The sequence below is a fragment of the Diprion similis genome, chromosome 11 (assembly GCF_021155765.1).
Source record: "Diprion similis isolate iyDipSimi1 chromosome 11, iyDipSimi1.1, whole genome shotgun sequence".
Classification (NCBI taxonomy): Eukaryota; Metazoa; Arthropoda; class Insecta; order Hymenoptera; family Diprionidae; genus Diprion; species Diprion similis.
In genome coordinates this window covers 3503045-3522109 of record NC_060115.1, presented here as the reverse complement: position 1 = coordinate 3522109, position 19065 = coordinate 3503045, and the positions used below count along the sequence as shown (strand labels likewise).

Sequence of the window (19065 nt, the reverse complement as noted above, 5' to 3'; positions counted from 1 at the left end):
GTAACATTCATAATTTGGTTAGTATTTGAATTGATTATTCCGAAATGTTGTGAATTTTATTTTAATGTTTCTCCGTCATTTCATTACAGTCTGTGAATATCATAATATATTTACTAAGATTTGTTCGGATGCCTTTCAATAGAAAATAGATGGGGTACAAATAAATAGTATAATGGACGATATGCAATTCGAACAAATTATACGTAGGAGGTATTGAGTAATTTGTGAAGCAAACTTCCTGGCTTCATTAGATTCGTGATGAATTTGATTTTGGAATGTAGTGCTAAACTTATTGAGTATCGAACGGCATAGAAATCAACTCACAGAATTTGGAAGGGAGCAGTGTAATGATTTACAATGAATATTACAATGTATATTTTACTACTGGACTTTTTTAATAGTGATAAACGATATTATATAGTTGTTTCTTTGTTATAACAGTCTTTGTTAAGCGAAACATGAAAATGTATATTGTACGAAATTTAGATGTTTACCAACATTTATATTTTTACTATATGATTTGTAAAAGTGGTGGTCAATATTTTACGAGTTTGTATCTAGGTGAGTTTATTTACAATTTACGAAACATATATATAATATAACTACTGTTGCCAGATATAGTATTACAATATCCTATCAAAACGAATATCATATGTCGATTATTAGTTCTACGTATACCTGTACTTATATACAAAGATGTTCACTTATAGTGCCACGTCAGACAATATTTGTTGCTACTGCAACAAACATGATACACTTGATTAACCATGGAAATTCGATTTGTCTATTTTTCAAATATCTCATCCATGAACTTTAAAATATTGCGTATGATTGTATTATATTTCGATCAACTTTTTTCGTTTTGTGAATTTGTGATGAAATAATCAAACAGTCGGTTGATGAAATAAATAACACTCGCGTGATTACCTTACCCGTTCGGCTATATTTTAGTGAAATTGTAAAAATATTTAATCAATATTTTGATTTGATTTATACGTATATTCTATACATACGTATTAATACTTTCAATATATGCTTTAGAGTGTTATCTATATTCAGTTTATGTCAGATTGTTTAAAGTATAAATTCTTACTTAAATACAGTCATTCTTTGTTAATGCGTACAAGTCTATGAATACAGTTATAGCTATATAGAAGTCTATTATTTCCTGTTAGTAATCATATAATATTTTTTTAAAATCGTCTTGATACTGAGAAAAAGTACTTTTTTTTAATAACGAAAACAATTGCTTTACTCACGCCTACCGAATTATTTTGCCTGGGCAATCAGCATAAGCAAATACCATTGACTCTTCCAAAAAAACTTATTGGTCAGAATCAAGTAGTCGGTCGAATTGTGCCCAGAAAGAAAAAATTAAAATCAGTCTAATATGGTCAATTTTATCACTTAATTACATGTTTTCAACTCATTGAGCTGACAACCGATATTTAATGGAAAAATGATTTGAAAATTCTTTCTTTTATACTCGAAAAAGTGGTATTTTGTGGATAGATTTTGTGTATTTGTTTTACATGAACCATACAAATATTATTTCTATTGATGTCCGAGAGACGAGTATAATCGTACAAAAAATCAAAGTAAATTTTAATTGACATCAATGACCGAAAATATGGTGATTGAAAAAGAGAAAATAGGTTTGTGTCGGTTACGAATGCGGGAGTTTATACTGCATTTCGATTGAAAAAAAAAATAGCGTCAGAAAAAGCAATATAACAATGTGCTATGTTTCACGATAGTGCGTAGAAATGTGCAGAGTGCTTTCAATTTCGATCAATCAGTGTTTTTCAAAAGTGTAGACTTCACAAGAAATTGGAATGAAGCTCAATGCGTTTGTTCGTAAAACTAGCCAATGTCGAACAAACGATGCTGAAACACCTGCGTAACATGGGAATTCTTGGTCTTTGTATCACCGAAGGACAACGGTCACCGTATTGAATGATGAATTCTGTACTTTTGACTAACGCCTGTCTCGTCGAACATACCTTTATGCTACAATGTTGGTAAAATAAATATGATATATATTTCATGGACATTTGAGTCTGCATAGAACAAATCCTTATCCTTAATGTATTATAAAACTTGAATAGTTCTAATGATGATTTTATTAACTGCTCGCTAACGTAAAAGCTGGCTTTTGAACTAGCAATTATTGTCAGCCTGCAAAGGATAGAGACCTGACGATATATACATGCCTAATACATAAGTCATTCGATCGAATAAACTTCCTCACACGTCGGAGAACAACGTAACTCTTACATTTACTCGTTTCTACATTTTGCATAATGAATTTTTTAAACATGATTCTTCATTTCAAGCCTATTTCTTTATTCTTCGTGTTATTAGTTAATCATCTAGAAGTATAGTTCGGCAAGGGAGCAAAAAATTTGTAATTTGCTACTTCTATATCGGTGACGTCACCGAGCGATTGCTGAACGCTCGATAATCCAACTAACCGCCTCAAATAAAAGCACCACCATTGAGCGAGCCGCACTTCTCGTTTGACCAGCGCCGAGTTAGCTTCAGATCCGCACATCACACGAATCCACATCGATTCGGCAACAGGTTGGTTGACAACGAAAACCTTTCTGATCTAGAAAATTTTTCGCTTCAAAAACTGAAAAAGAAACAGATGTGTTAATTACCGCTCTTGAACGCTCAATTCGGATTCTTTCAATTCCATATCGGAATTGAATTCGCAGTAAGCCGAGTAAGCGATGGTTAACCGTCGGGATGCTTAATTCACATTCAGCAACGCGTAAGATCTCTAAATTTACGGGAGCTACGGTAAAACACGTCTTGAAGTAATAATATTAATAATTTTTCGACACTTTTCCTGTCTATACACGAAATCACGGAATCACGGAAACTTACTAGTCGCTCGATGTTTCCAAAGTGTAGAATCGTCCGAATCAGCTCTTATTATCGACCCCAAGACAATATTGCACACGGATCGTATATCACTACTGCTTTTACACCCGAAATAATCACTACGAAACAAAAACGGTACTTTCCAAACTAGATGACACATTTAAAACATAATTTTTCTACAAATATACCGAGAATATTAACGAATTTTAAGACTCAGCGTAAGTCGGCGGTGTAAATACGCAACCGCTGAAACGCGATCGTCATTTGTTCAAATCGAAAAAAATCAGTCACGGGTATAATACGTGAAAATTAACCTCTGGGTGAGATTAAACTGTATATTTGATGATCATTTACCGAGGCCACCCCCACGGATCGAGTTTAACTACGAAAAAGTACTGAATTACGCGCAAATCAGCACGAATTCGGTACGCAAACACGGCACCGAGCACGTTCGAATGTTTCGTCAGAATTCTGTGACTACCCTGAACATAGCAGCGGATGCACACTGCAGCAGCGACTTTCGCGCACCTTCGCACGTCAACAATAAAGACTCGTGTGACAAGAATACATGCTGATAACCTATCAAAAGCAAAAGAGAAGATTTTTGTAAACGCGTTGACATTCCGGACTGAAACAGTGAGAGATCAGTGACATATTTCTTTACAAGCATCACTGAAAGTCTGACTTCCCAATCTATTTTCAAATGGGACGTTTAGCAGAGGTGATATGAATAGTATTTTCTAAAACAGTTTACCGATCACTGGACTTATGTAGCGACCCTGAGTGTCACTGAAACTGTAAAGTGATTCTATTAAATTAATTATATTTCTGGATACAAGTCTTCTTAGTACTACTGGGCATGATAAGTGTTCAGTAGGCATATACTTGAATTGGACGATTTTCATGCAAGTTTTCTCTTCGATAGTTTATAAAACCTTCAGCCTAGAATGGAGGCCAATTTGTTCTATTATCTCTCGCATGATTGCGTGACTTACAACTGCTTGCCCCAATTCGCCGATAATTTGATGAAGCATTGCATGGAATAAACTCGTAATGCACTAGTCGAGCAAAAATGTTTACTTTTTCGAAGTATCCCCTTTGGTTACGACCATGAAATTGACCAATTTGACATTTTCAATGCATAAGGAACGTGATACTCTTTTGTAGTTACATATGACTGGAAGCAGTATTATTTTCTATAACCTTGTGTTCGGAAGCAATGTTGTTAATACTGTGATATTTTCTATTTGCAGCTTGCCGGAGATGAGGAGTCTGGAGAAAAATCACAAACTTTTGTATTCCAGGATGAGGGTCATACTTTAGGAAATGCTCTTCGATCAATTATTGCTCAATAGTAAAAATTTGTCCTGTTTTTATTCTTTGTTTCAGTCGAATTAATATTGATTTCATTTTAATTTCTTATCCTATTTTACCTTACACACCTCTGTATTCATCAATATTTTTTATTAATATCTAGTCAAAAACAATTTAATTATAACATGTTCTAATTTGATTTGTAGTCCAGATGTTCAATTCTGTGGTTATACCGTGCCCCATCCTGCAGAGACTAAGATGCACTTCAGGATACAGGCAAAGTCTGGTCGCGCTGTTGATATATTAAGAAAAGGATTGGAAGATCTGGAGAAAGCCTGCGAATATACCGCCAAAGCCTTTGACACTGCATGGCAGGCCTCCCGTTAATATTTACACGAATGCCTTATTTGGATTCAACTGTGACATACAAGTAATGTTTGTATTATAAATCCTCTTTTACGACTTGAAACAGTGAACCCCATTTGTCATCAGTTTTGAATCAATTTTGTGTCACTACCTCGAGTAAATTGGCACGACAGTGGAAAAGCAACACAAATTAATGACAGAACGTGGATTTTGTATTCAACATCTTTGAATAAACAATAGGAATAAAAATATTTGACTCTATTTTAATAACATCTCTCGTACGTCTGTCTCGACCTGCTGTAACGCAGATTTGTGATTTCACTAGAAAAGAAAATCAGGATTTTCCACTTAGGTGGCTGATCTATGCATTCTAAAGGCAAACTTCTGCAATAGCTTGATAATAATCAATAGTTATGAATGGAGTGCACTTGTTATAATTCTCAAAATCCGTACACAAGTATTGCAACAAAACCAGATAATTGAAGCACCAAGTTTTCGTCAGGTATCAGCAGTGTTAAAATTACTCATCGTGAAATAATGACAATGCAATTCCATCAAGTCAAAATACACTGTAACTCTCTTAAAAAATGTGAGACCTCTGCACTAATCTGAGTTACTTCCTACTAAAAAATTCTGTCAAAGGAACAGAAAAATTCATTACTGGTAAGAAAATTTTAATTAAACACAAGGAAAACTAAAGAAATGGGTATGTACTGAGTCATGTTTTATTCATGATTATACAGATTTTGTTGCATTTTATGTAATAAACGAAGCTTATTTATTGTGGAGCTTTTCCGCGCCCAAATCCTCCACGGAACTCGAGATCACCAGTACCAGCGCCAACATCAGCCTTTTTATCACCAGGTGCTGGCGGTCCGCCAGGACCTCGGCGATAACCAGCACGGTCTTCAGCTGGTCGCGATCCCTCGCTCCTAGGGCCAGCGGCGGGTCTGGGCCGCGCGGTTTCAGGTCTGACCTGTCTCTTCAATGTTGCAGGAACGATTTCTGGAGGGAGATGGAGATAAGCTCGCAGGTATTCGATGCCCTCGTTCGTCAGGTACCAGTAGAAGTGTCTCCAAGCAAACTGCTCGTTGACGTAACCTCGTGACTTCAAGGACTGAAATAATAATCGTTCGATACAAAATGGTAAGATGACATAAACATTGGTATTTGAAAAAAGTTGCAAGTTTTCCCATGTGAAGTTATAACAAAACAAGCAGAGCGTTTATTCACACGCCTCTACACGAAAGACTCTAGATATGCTAAAGGTTGCATTTCTCAAGTATTTTTTACCACAGTTACGAAAATTTCAAATTTCTATCAACAATGGAACTAACAAAATCAAATGTCTTCTTCTTCGGAGTACACTATAAACGTTCGTATGCTACCTGATTTCTGGAATCTCTGACTTTACCAGATATTTTGGCCAGAAAATATGAATTTTGAGTAATATACCATTTAATGATAATACATTCTTAATAAATCACACTACTTTTGATGTCTTCAAATAAATAACTCATTTCATCTTTACAACGTTTCTGTTTGTACTACAGGGTGAACCTGGAGATTGTTCAGACTAAAATTTTTCAAAATAATTTCGAAAACGCGAAAATTTGACACATTCAGAGTATTCCGTGTCGGTTTTCTTTTGAGTACGAATAGCCACAACGATTTACGAAATTCCCCAACTCCCCCCTGTCTAACGAAATTCTACTACTTTCCCCGGATTTACCTGCGCGGACAATCCTTCCTAGGCTAGGATCCGTAATTTACCGGTCAACACGGTGAGATAACAGAATAATCGTCAAAGACAGTAAAATTTCATAACGTTTACTTCCATTACCTGCATAGCTTTGATAACCTGCAAATTGGGTATGGTCTCGAGTTCTGGATGCTTGGGTGCGTGATAATCCTTTTTAGCCACCATTACTCCCTCCTTGAAGAGGTACTCGTAAATGGCAACGCGGTTTTTCTTGGGCATCAACATTCTGTAAATGATCGAAAAGAGTATTTATTCCAATATCATAGTTCGTTGCAGCTGTAGGTTAGGTCGTATTGGGTTAGGGTTAGGCGATGTTACAAAATGTCACGATTGGATTTAAAACAAGAATTTGCTTGGTGATTATATTCGTCGAATTTGAAATGTTTTTTGCCAAAATAATCGGATAGCAACACATTTTTCTCGAGCCATAATAGATCTAATTGAACGAATGAAATTTGAACATCCACGAGACAATTGCGTGGCGAACGTAAGATATATCCGATATGGACACTCTTCAACACAGCTCACAACACTAGATTTACGAATATTACATCGCATCTGACTACGCGAAATTATGTTTGCAACGTTTTTATGGCTCGTGAGTAAACTCATAATATATCAAGACTATGATTGCACGTTTAACATTGCGGATGCACGAGATATCTGTGGATTTGTTGAAAAAGCAGACATACTTGGGTGCTTCGTGTCGGACTTGTCACCGGAAAAAGAAGGCCACCATTCGCGCGTTCCGTACCGTGAATCATCGGTCGCTCATCGTTGTGTCGAGGGTTCGAACTTCTGCCACATGCAGCGCGATGATATCGAAGGTTTTTTCGTCAGTGGGCTCGCCATTCGCCCATCGTTATAGTCATGGCCGTAGTGACGTCTTTAGATCGAGGAGAGTAATATCTAGCCGCGCGTAATTCAAATGTGCTACACATGAAAAGGCGATATTCGTGATGCAATTCATTTCCTTTGCCTATAATAGCTTTTTAATAAGCCTTTTTCCTTCGTCGCTCTTGGCGGCGATAGTGCTGCCACGGAACCAGATTGAACCGGGTTTTCGGTATAAATTCACGGACTGACCAGCGCTCGACAGCAGTTCCAAAGCAAAGCGTTTGACTGACTCACAAACGGCGGTTTTAGAGCAGAAGTAGAGCAAAGCGCGTTCTTGACGCGACATTGATAATAAGCTGTACTTATCGAGGCGGTTCAACGACTTAGCTTCTTCTTCGAAAATGCATTATTTGCGTTAAAAAAAATTTCAAACTGTTTACTTTTGGGAGGAGAAAGGGAAGGTTCCCTCCAGGTACTACATACTGTAAGATTCTTATACTGTAGACAGAATACTTTATTGCTGACCAATCTACCGTAATTTATATAAATGTTACTGCACAAAATAATATTATAGATAATATAGAAATATATGCTAGGTCGCAAAATTCAAAGCACTTGCGGTACCTTCCCCGTATCTAAGAACGAACGTCATGGACACGATGTAATCCAATCTATCAACCGGATTCAATTGAACCATATTGTCGGTATTATACAAATACAATAAAAGAAGTCAGATCAGACAGGTGGTGGTGGCAGGTTACGCCGAATGTAGCCGTATCTTTGGAATATTTCTTCGATCGACCACCACTTCAAAGGCGCCATGTATCTTGTGGTTACGTACCGGTTGCTGTAGAAACCGAAAAAAAATACCGCAACAAATAAAATGTACCAAAATAGAGGGAGGCGAGAAACTTGATCCCACAAAATTCCGAAGAGTCGAGGCAATCTCTGGCTGTAACAGAAAAGAATACTTTCATTCGCAAAAACACAAATATGTGAGGCAAAGTAGGGCAAGATTATAAAATATATATTTTTTTAAAAATCAATTTCGAAATTGCTTGCGCGTAAATCTTTCAAATTTATACAAAAGGCCCCGCTAGCGGTTAATTTAATTATTCGTACCCCGCGCATTATGGCTGAATTCGTGAATTGTTTCGGTGGATTTCTTCAATTAAGATACTTTTTAATTTGGAAAAATGTGAAATAAACAATAATTACGCAGGAGCAAGTAAATTATAGGATTGCAACTGCAATGAATAATCTACTACGCATGTCTATACAAACAGACATCTATTGCACTTACGATATGTGAGTTATACAATGCAGGCAATGACCATAATATGAGCGATTGCATCACTTTAATTCGGGATGTTGGAGAGATGGACGTGAATAATAACACTACAATAGCAATAATGAATCAGAAATTACCGCGGTGTTATGTTTTCAGTTAGTAATTCCTCGTCTCTGACTTGAGCTTGACAAATGGTTGAATCTCCCCTGGTACTTGCAAACGTATCAAAATCACCACTTTCGCAATTACCGACGCTGAAGTTGTTCAATTGTCGGCGAATCAAATTGTTATTTTCTTCCTTCGAACCGCGCCTTGACTCAGCCTGCTCGAATATTTCTCTCAGCTCTCCGATGCTGCTTGAACTGCTGCTGGAACCGTTGAAAATATTCATATATAATAACAATTGTTTGTGTTATCTGCGTATATTCAAGCGCAACATATGCAAAGACATAGAATTCCCATAATATTCGCATTGTTATACTCACTCGGTTCTATCCAATTTCTCGTCCCACCTCTGCGTGTCGTAACTGAGCGAAGGCCGCCTCAATGTCATTCTACCGGATATAGAGACACGCTGCTGTCTCACATTATCCTGTATGATTGGCAATCGGATCATTATGAATTATTACAAACGCCAAAGAAAATTTCTTAGAGAATTTGGTGTTGTGCTACATGCAGAGTGTCTAATGCGAAATTCTCCATTAGAATTATACTTGAAAATTCAAACAGGATAAAAAAAAAGAAGCTTCCAAACAAAGGTTGATGGGTCTCGAAAAGGGCACAAAATCGAGACCGCAAGATTAACGAAATGTGTTATTCAATAGTTAGACGCTAGTGCTGCCAGCCTTACTTCTGACCCGTTAAAATTAGGGGGATGGGGTTCAGAATTGACTTTTTTCGGGTATACATACATACCAAAGTAGTATACATGTACATTATCGTACACAGGTATGTGCATGCGTCTATACGATTCGCGATCTACGCCAGACAGCAAGGTGAATTCATGAAATAATAAATATAGCAAATTCGACTCACTGCACTGGGGCGTACCTTATGCGTGCGGTTTCCCTATAGGTTATCGGTATTTTTATTTGGGAAAAACTAGGGAAATCGCACTAACGATCGGTAGGCACTGAGTGCAACGAGTCGGATTCGCCACTATATGATGAGGCGTTGCCTTTGTTAATGCCTCTTGCAGGGAATTAACCGTTGCGGGTCGAGATATCGTTGCGATGCTGGCCCTTCTCCTAGACACCTATGAAATTTGAAGACAAATTAAAATTTTTAACAAACACAAGGGGATATATATTAATTCACCATCTGCCAGGAATGAATTACCAGGAAGCGAGGATCACTCGGAAAACACGAAACGATCACCAACGGGAAATAAAGTGGAAAATTACGATCCATATATAATCATATGTATATTAAAATAAACGACGACTCGGAAAATTACACAGAAAATCAGCAAATTTCGGAGTTAAGCTGGAATTACCGCTGAAACGTATTACGGAAAGAATCAGAGAAATTTTTTCAAATGCCAAGCTGTATACAAAAAATCTATATAGAGTGATCAAACATCGAAGAAAAAATCAATCTCGTAAGAAGATTTGTCACTGTCCAATTAAATGGTCCCAGATCTTAAACGAGAAAAAAAACGCACAATCCATGCATGTGAAAGAACTTTGTCCTCGTGTATTTACACATGTGAGCTTCTTCTCTTCGTACAAGATAAGCTATTTTGGAAAAACCGTAAAATTTGAAATTTGGAATCCACGAAGTTTCGATCGAAGGATGTCGGAAGAGGCGTATACCCTTGGAATATGAAAGGAATGAAATGAATAAGCGGGTTGCATATGTGATCAAATCAAAGGTTCTTCGCACCGTTGCCGTACGGCTGGCAGGCGGTATCCCGCGATACCGGACCCGGGGAACACCGTCGTCGATGAGTTCACTCGGATTCTCCTCAACAACAATGTTGTTATCTATCAGGATGCGCCTGTAACGTTATCGACACGTACATATTTCGAGTACCCATGCAGGTTGGACAAACGGGCAATAACTGCAGATCAATTTGTATTCATGATTGTTCAGCAGCTTCGTTGTTCGGCGGGATATGAACTACATTAACTACATGTGTGGCATAGACATATACCTAGATCCTAGATTGCCTTATATTACTATGACTGTTTGGTGTCGATAATGCACGCTTCATAGCCCTACGGTGGGTTGCAAATTTAAAAATATTACAGGTACATAGGAAAAAATAAAATTGCCGTCGGCCGTCGGATCTACTGTTATCCTGCTGGGTGATCTGGTCCAAGGATTGTATATTCTTACTTGACAATCCTTGAGACTGCTCCACCGAATCCTCGCGGTATCACGTACTTGAGTCTACACGTATAACCGCAAATGGAGGCCGAACAACGTAGCGCAGAATTGAAAATGAAATTAAACGAGTCATGAGGGAAGTTCTTCTCACTTTGTCTCTGCGAGCTCGGCGCCAAGTTTGTCACACCTGGCCCGTAAAGCCTGTAGATACCTATCGGCAAGGAGAGCTGCCCTGGAAACTCGACGCTCCTGATGCGTAGCGCCAAGGAGCTCAGCCGTGCAAGATACTCTTAGGGCACATCGCGAAATCATCTCCAACTGGTGTCTGACTCGCTCGACTCGCTCTACAGATTCTCGATCCACGCACAGCGGGGCGAGGGCCTGACGATCAACGGCAATATAATAATCGATCAAAGGATCATTTTCTGCGTGAATTTTAACCGGCGTTGATGGCACACGTCAACCTCTGCACGGTATATATGTACCTACACACCTTCCTATATTGGATTGCACGTGTCGTGCATTCGGATGACGTTGTTACACTTGACCATCATACGTGAGGTAGACACACTCGAGCCGACATCCACGCTGATTATTTTATCATGAATAGAAATACTGTTACATATGTTATGCTCCAACCTCACCTGAATGTCACGTTGCATCTTTCCAACTTCCGTAGCAAGATTGCGCTCAGCCTGGTCTCTTTGCCGTAAACTGAGTGCCAACCTCCGTAGCAAGGTTGCTCTGTCAGTGCCCAATCCAATCGAAAGCGCCGTATATTTTCGCTGGTTCGGAATAAAGCGGAAAAATTTATTAGATTCATGGGACATGCACAAAAATAGGTACTTAGACAACATCTATTTAAACGGGACCTCTGATCTCCCGCAGTAGCGGTGGGGGCACCAACAGAGTTACTTTGAATGGTTCAAGCGACTCGCTTCTCAGAGATTTGCATATTTGTGGCACGTGTGTAAAGATACACGCGCATTGCAGTATACAATACAAACTTGAAAAAAAAAAAAACTTGGTAATCGACAAATGTTCCTTCACATCTCAGCTTGACATGGATTTGACGATGTTTATGAGGTTTTCCCATCAATCAACTTCAAGACAAGACGAACTTGTTTGGGTTAGTTTACGAGGCGCGGATACGGATTGAATCAAATATCATATGGGAATGCGTATAATAAAATACACCTAAGAAAACGACGAAAATGAAATAACGGAAGACTAAAAATAGAATAATCAAAGTATATTGTAATGGCGTTTATTACCTCGAGTTCATCCTCGCTTATGCGCTCGCTGTAACAGAAACAGAAGAAATGGTTGATTGAATTCTTTTCATTTTCGATTTTTTGAGACGAGTTTATTTTTTGAATTAAATATGTTGTTTGAAATCAATAGTCAAAGTTGAGATAATGGAACAGTTATGTTATGCCGATATTATGCTGCATGATGAAGAATCCCGAAAACATAATACATATTGAACGCATAATGTATTACTTGAACATACGTCACAACATTCCAACTCCATTTCCGCGTCGAGTTAATGAAAATATCGCGGGTTATTTCGTAAAATAAATGTACCTAAAATATCGAATGTGCTTGAGATGAATGATTTAATATTTTGGTTTAAAGCTAAAAATAATTTTCATGGACACTATCACGTAAAATGAATTTTTGTGCACCTAGGAAAATCCTGCATGTGACACTAGAAGCCTTAGAATATTTATTACGCCATTTAGTATATTGGACTACCTAGTCAATGCTCCTATGATTAAATACAATATTCATCTAAAGAATGCTCTGCCAGATCTTGATAAGTTCTGTATGCTTTGCTAATTTTCGAAATATGTACATATATTTATGTTATAGATGACAATCAGTACCAAAGTTCATGGCCATAGGGAGGATCCGATAGTCCAAGCTCGATCAGACGAGCATCCGGTAAATTAGGAAATGCTCCCAGATTCAGTTGGTGTTCGCATCCCTCAAGAGTGTCCCCAGTTCCACCTTGGGCACCAAGTATTCTACTCTGAGCCTCGCTACAGTCGCAGCTGCATCTGCATCGGATGCTTTCACGGCAAGTGCTGTTATCACCCTCGGATAGCGAACGGCGCAATCGTTCAGTTTTCTGAAAATCACAAATTTTTACTATCAGCAAACGCATGAGAAAAACCTTGAATCGACCAATCACTCCATCCAGCCCCTAATCGCAAGAATCCTGACAACTTCGCAGCTCTGTTCATGTAAGTAAATAGTTTTATTGAATGCGCGACATGAGCAAGCTGTCTTACTTAAAAGCGACTCCTTGCTCAGCGCATTGCCTTATAAGAATAACGCAGATAATTTTTCAGGATCCTCATGTCACGCAAGATTTTTAACCGAAATCTTTTGAAAGCTAATCAGATCGTCCTGACCAAACCTGACAACTTTTGCGTGAAACATCTTGCGTGAGATGCGAATCCTAAAAATTAATTATTCGAGTTCTTGTTACCGAGCATACTCTGGACCTTTACTTGGCGCGAAGAGGTCGTCTTGACCCTGGACCTTAACACATATTTGAATGTAAAATTTCCCGCTCTTTCCGATTCTGGCATTAAAAATGAGTTTTCCATTTGAAAAGTCAATGGTGAGCTCAAAATGACCTTCAAGATCAAATTGAAGTTCACCGTTTAATCCCTTGTTAAAAATTACTTAGGATTCAACATTGGTAATTTCTTTTTTCACCGAACCCCCAGAGATTTTTAGGGGTTCACTGTATTAGGGCAGATAAGGAACTGGGGTTACATTCTATACACGCATCAAGTACCCCGGTCGTTCGGATCGTTAACCCTGAAGGAATCCTCTTTGTATAACTATATCCGTCGTTTCAGGCATGGTTAAGGCTTTCGACAACGGAATTTTTTTAATCTTCTGTTCGCGAGTCGTGTCTCTTTTTAATCGTGGAAAAAATACCGAAAGGTAACAAAACCGAAATTTCAGACGGTTCGAAAGAAATCGAAATACTGAAATTCTACTGCAATAAAGGCAAGCTCGAAGCTTATCTAAACGCCTTCGCGTATAGCTCGAGCCTTGAACGCGTGCTATCTAAATATAGAAATGGATATATGTATAGGAGGGTACTTCAGGCTCGCAATCGGTGGATTTGTTATGATTTTTGAAAGGCAGTACTACAGCAAGAAATAAAACGAACAAACCTGACGTTGAGCAGAGCAGAAATGCGAGAAATTTCAAATCTATCCACATTGTACCGAAAAATCAAGTTCAGGGTACCGCGAATACAAATCTAAGATTGTGTTTCCTTGTGTACTCGTAGACACACATGGGTGTAAAATGTTTTTACAATAGCGTAAAGGTTTGACGAGTCAAGTAGAAATTCGTATTTCGAATCTGCGTTATTATCAATCGCTCGTTTTAGTTCAATATACATAAATGGAATGCCGGAAAGAATGTTAAGGAGTTTCGTTGGAAAATTATTTCGAGATAAATTATGGTACAAACAAATCTAAACTAAATATTATTACATCCCACATAAATAGTACAAGCACACGGAAAACAGGTATACAAAATATCCACGAATTATATGCATATCTGACGTAACTTAACCCAACCTGATATCAAATTTATCCGGAATGCTGCAAAGACGTTGAAAACCAGATATATTCACATGAATTTTGTTTGATATTGCTAAGATCTCCTTTTCTTCACGTATCAGGCACGGTGCCTCGAATCATCGCATCATGGAAATCAAACATTTTAAACACCTATTTTCCGTTGTGTCCTCTCAAACTGCTCATACATATAAAAACACTTTTCGAAGTTATCACAGTCGTACAAATTCTCATCGTTAATCATAAGAATTATACGCAATTTCTTTTCCGTACAGGAAAGTGTTTTCATAAAGCTGTTTTGTAGTTTCAACACTATTTTAAAAATGTCGCCAAATAACTTTTCAGTAAATCGATGGAAGATTCCAAATTTGAATTATACTTTTGAGAGACTATCAATATTTTGGGGTGGTTTGATTGTACGCTACTTAGAAGATATTTCTTTTATGAGAAAATTTTGACGCCGTATCTACCGAGCTTTTCGCACGCTGTTGGTTTTCCGATGCACTGATATGTCCAAGACATGTACAGACGTACCGTATGACTGAAATGTTTTGCTAATGTAAAACGATACATGCGTGCAATAATTACAAAATTTCGTTGTAGGTTCCTATTCGAAATGGCTGATGGGCTCAAGCGATTTTTTTTTCGTGACATTATTTCGGTTTTTCGCGCAAATAATACAGAGTAATAATTTCATCGTCATAACGTTGCAGAAATTTTACATCGAAAGTAATGTGATATAATCTGAATATGCCTAATTTGAAAAATAGGTAAGCAAAAAAATCTTATGACTGTAATTCAGGTTTACCGACGTACGAAACGAAAATAATATATAATGAAACTAGCGTTGATTCTCCTCACTTGTTACAGCTAAAACACATGTGTATGATTTTTAATTATAAACAACGGTTTCTCTGCAACGTTCTGATAATTTAAAAAGGCTTGCTGAAACATCTCGCGCGCGTCTGATGCTAGTAGATCGCTTTGTTGGATTTCTATGGTGATATTACACTTGCACTGAACTGGTATGCTGCATAAAAAATAAAAATCTTATTTTCCACTCGTACAGAGAATGACAGTGTTGTGATGAAAAATATTGCGCATTATTCTATCCTAATAAACTTACAAGAAGCTTAAACTCATTGTTACTAACCTTAAGTCGATGATTATGATTTTCCCCCGATTCTTCGACGCCTTTATTCTCCGTTGTATCTCTGTATGGTGGTGGCTCTTGGAATGCAAAAGCGGAAATGACATTTGGACCGCAAGGGTTCGAGGACGCCGCCTCCGTCTGCGGCGGTTGGTGCGGTCGAATTTGCGATAACAACGGTGGCGGTGATGGTCGTGGTGGTAGGACCACCTGTACGTTATCGTCGCAGTCAATCCGGTCACGGGCGCACTCTGAATCCGAACTATCTTCCTCGCTGGACATCGCGCGCTCAACTGACCTGGATCGGGGCGATATTTCGCAATCGTCGCTACGCCCTCGCTCGCCGTTGGCTAAAACAACGTCACCGGGTATCTCGTGGTTGGAGGGGCAAAATGTTGGTGTCTGCAGCTGGAAGCTCCGAGCGTCCATAACTACGTTCTTGGTCAGGCAGCTCCCAAGGCTTGCTTCCGACTTGCTAGGCTTCTCCGGCAACATCGATTCTGCAAACATATTTTTTGAATCCAGATATAAGTCAATCAAGAAGCAAAAACATGGAAATTTTCAGAAACGTATACGATATGCTAGGAAAAAAATTCATATGACTGACTTTGGATTGGCAGCTAAACTCTGGAAGGAAAAACATACGGAAATTTATTGTGCCAAGTGTATAACCAAGAAGTGCACCATTTTTTCATTACGTAGCTTACTGCAATACACTCGGCTCGTATAACTAAATCCTAAGAATTCGAATTTCATGTCAGTTTCGCAACGCTTTGCCGTGCAACACTTCAATACTAACCAAGTACTGTGTGTGACTCTTGACGTTCGATTCTCCAAGGAACTCGTCCACTTTCTGCAATCGGAACATCCACGTCCGAGATGGAAACGTAGGACGGTCCGGAGGGTTCAGTTACATCCATATCCTGCGGTGGTTCGACCGTTTCGTCTGGTTCCGTGCAGCGTGCTGTCTCACAATGAGACGTTCTCGACTCTACCGGATTGTCATCCTCATTCTCCGATACCACGCTTGTTTTTCGACTAGTTAAGGACAATGTATCGACAGGAGATTCTGCCGTTCCTGAAATGGAATCGATCCTCGCGTATGAATCATCGGTTCTGTTATACTGTGCAGAGTCGAAGATGAAACTACCACGTTGCGGTATCGTCGAAGAAACGTTGCATTTTGTTTCAGCCGACGCCATCACCGCTGGTGCACTCTGCACCTGGCCACCGTCGTCACTGCTAGACGTGATCAAAATGTCGTCGTTTCTTCCTGTAGAAGCCTGATGACCAATCGGGATGCAGAAAGAAGATCGTACATTATCCATGTCTTCCGGTTCTGTCCTGCTCAAGTTTTTGCCAAATGTCTCGGAGTCGCTTATCAACGATTCAGCAAGTATGTTTGACGGTCTTGACAGTAATTTATTGCGTTTCGTGCCTCTATCCGAACGTGTGTATTTTCGCACCCTTAAAGAACTCGCGGATCTTCTTACGGAGGTATCTCGAGCTGCGTCAAGCATACCGGGATCGAAGAACTGATGGTACACCGACGATTTTCGTTTCGGTTTGTTGTCATGCGGCTGAAAATTCCCAACCGACTTCACTTCCATAGAGTGTCGTTCGCTGCTCGATGGTGTTCTCAGAGTCAGTTTCTCCAAGTCGAAATTCAAATCTTCCACAACGTCGCAGCCGTGATCTTCGCGTCTCGAAGACCCAGAACCGGCCACTGAATATTGGATCGAGGCCAAGGTAAGCTCTGTGCCATACGTTCCGGGAGTCGTGTCCGCTCTAGTTATCGTTAACGGTGACGGGTCTCTACTGTCCGTCGTATGTAAAGTTGCAGGGTCCACCCACGGTACCGTGATACGTGCTTTACCCTTGCTATATCTCAAACTGCTCTCCTTGTCGTCGGAAGAATCGTCCATAACGTCTGGCTCCTGACATCTCCAGGCGCAAGTCTCGAAAAAACCGCGGTTGGACTCTGATCCCGACTCAGACCAGCCCGTGACACACACATTCGACAGTCTTGACCCAGCATCAGGGGTTAGCAGCGACGGGGGAGATTCAACATCATTCGAGATCGGTGAGCCATCGCATTCAAACAGTCGACGCGACGGTGGAGATTGAACGTACCTGCACCGAGTAAATAATATAATTTCCTAGATTACAATTTGTTGGTCAAATCGAATTTCAACTTTTTTTTCCCGCTCAAACCTCGGCTTTGTTGTTGTTGTTTTTTCTTTTTGTTTTCTTTCTTTTTACTGAAAATCCAGGCTCAACGAAAATTTTTCAGAGGTGCCAGTATCGACGTACTTACTACATCGCTTTATCGAATAGTTTATCCATCGGAATTTCTGATGACGTTTCGAAGAATTATTAATATTGTTATATAATCACCTGGAATTACGCTCCCGCAGGGGTCTTGTAGAGCTGTGTGATGGATCGGAATCTTCGTTGCCGCAGCCGGAACTTCTAATGATCTCATCTAAGGCAGCGACGATGGGTTCGATTATCGCCTCTTCGCAAACTCCAAAGCCGGAGGATCGCCTCGAGCTGCACGGCAACGGTGAAGAATGAGGAGTGCTGGCCGCTGCATACGCAACTTGAGCTTTTACCTCGGCTGGCGATGCGACCCTTTTTTCCTTTTCCTTGTGCGGATGTTTTTCCGTTCCCCAACTGCAGTGCGAGAGACATGTATGTATGCTATTTTTAAGAGTACAGACGTAGGTATCGTCATGGGTTCTATAATCTACGAACAAGGGATGGAATTGAATTTGTAACAGAGTTGAGTTGCGGGATAAGTGATCTTAATTCTTGGGTAAAATTATATATCTGCATCGATATGCACATATACTGTGCGCGCGTAGTATAACGCATTATTGCTTATACGCGGTGGAAGGCTGTCCTCCACATATGGTAATTATTAGAGGTATTTATGCGAGTAATTAATATAACGTCAGATTATCGCAATGACTGCACAACGTTAAAGCTGAGCTATTACCTCCACCAGTTAAGGTTTAAGTTTTACAGTAATTTTTTTGATCAAATTACATTGCAAACACTGTATCATGCCGAATGCACGTTGCCGGAATTTGACAATTAGTTACCAGAAACCTGCAGTGAAACATCGCCGCAATCTTGCAAAAAATTAACATGTTCTCCTTTTGCGAAGTATTTGAATGCGATACGGTATTTAATTAAACTGTAGCTAACAAGAATCAACACATCTCGATAAATGAATTATAGTTACGAAAACGCGAATAGAAAAGTGTTGCGATTTTTTTGACCGTGACGAAACTGCAAGTACGTGGTAAAACGAATGTCACGAACCAACGCAAGTCCGAAGGCCGCTGCCCTCTATTTTCGTGGACATGTAAAAGATCGAAGAAACATGCATATAAGTTTTCTTTGCACGGTATTCTAAAATAAGTAAACATATGTGTGCCAGATTTGAAGTAAATTCTTTTCCCACCATTTCAGAATCCCACTTTTTTTCTTACCGTAATATTTT

At 39.2% G+C, this 19065-nt stretch overlaps 3 protein-coding genes and 1 long non-coding RNA gene across 8 annotated transcripts in view; 2 read left to right on the top strand and 2 right to left on the bottom strand.

Moving 5' to 3' along the window:
- The first annotated feature begins 4 nt into the window (after positions 1–4).
- LOC124412077 lies at positions 5–3294 on the top strand. Its single transcript, XR_006929758.1, has 3 exons — positions 5–1344; positions 1649–1655; positions 3283–3294. It is a non-coding gene; the product is annotated as an uncharacterized LOC124412077 (long non-coding RNA).
- A 178-nt stretch (positions 3295–3472) lies between these two features.
- LOC124412181 (probable DNA-directed RNA polymerases I and III subunit RPAC2) lies at positions 3473–4727 on the top strand. Its single transcript, XM_046891857.1, has 3 exons — positions 3473–3610; positions 4143–4243; positions 4410–4727. The coding sequence occupies exons 1-3, from the start codon at positions 3593–3595 to the stop codon at positions 4588–4590; spliced, it is 300 nt and encodes a 99-aa protein (XP_046747813.1). The 5' UTR covers positions 3473–3592; the 3' UTR covers positions 4591–4727.
- Positions 4728–5276: 549 nt separating this feature from the next.
- Positions 5277–7163, bottom strand: LOC124412327 (40S ribosomal protein S10). The gene is made up of 3 exons (XM_046892103.1): positions 7024–7163; positions 6413–6557; positions 5277–5686 (listed from the first exon to the last, which is right to left on the bottom strand). Exons 2-3 carry the CDS (start codon positions 6554–6556, stop codon positions 5348–5350), a joined length of 483 nt encoding a protein of 160 aa, XP_046748059.1. The 5' UTR covers position 6557; positions 7024–7163; the 3' UTR covers positions 5277–5347.
- Positions 7164–7661: 498 nt separating this feature from the next.
- The window catches only part of LOC124412380, a 21127-nt gene continuing 9723 nt past the window's right edge, over positions 7662–19065 (bottom strand). The window contains exons 15-26 of one of the 5 annotated variants that reach the window (XM_046892208.1): positions 17952–18230; positions 16354–17687; positions 15558–16054; positions 12680–12924; positions 12065–12092; positions 11435–11575; positions 10942–11171; positions 10344–10458; positions 9580–9714; positions 8945–9051; positions 8597–8827; positions 7662–8120 (exon numbers count right to left, since the gene is read on the bottom strand). In XM_046892208.1, the coding sequence (XP_046748164.1) occupies positions 7904–8120; positions 8597–8827; positions 8945–9051; positions 9580–9714; positions 10344–10458; positions 10942–11171; positions 11435–11575; positions 12065–12092; positions 12680–12924; positions 15558–16054; positions 16354–17687; positions 17952–18230 (3559 nt within the window). In that variant the 3' untranslated portion in view covers positions 7662–7903. The remainder of the gene's footprint in view (positions 8121–8596; positions 8828–8944; positions 9052–9579; positions 9715–10343; positions 10459–10941; positions 11172–11434; positions 11576–12064; positions 12093–12679; positions 12925–15557; positions 16055–16353; positions 17688–17951; positions 18231–19065) is intronic. The other 4 variants (XM_046892209.1, XM_046892210.1, XM_046892212.1 and 1 more) reach the window with 4 other exon arrangements.

Coding starts and splice junctions, on each gene's coding strand:
- LOC124412327 (XM_046892103.1), bottom strand. CDS start 6,556: ATGTTGATGCCCAAGAAAAACCGCGTTGCCATTTACGAGTACCTCTTC. Junction 5,687..6,412: donor AGGTTATCAAAGCTATGCAG/GTAATGGAAGTA, acceptor TTATTATTTCAG/TCCTTGAAGTCACGAGGTTA.
- LOC124412181 (XM_046891857.1), top strand. Junction 4,244..4,409: donor CGATCAATTATTGCTCAATA/GTAAAAATTTGT, acceptor TTTGATTTGTAG/TCCAGATGTTCAATTCTGTG.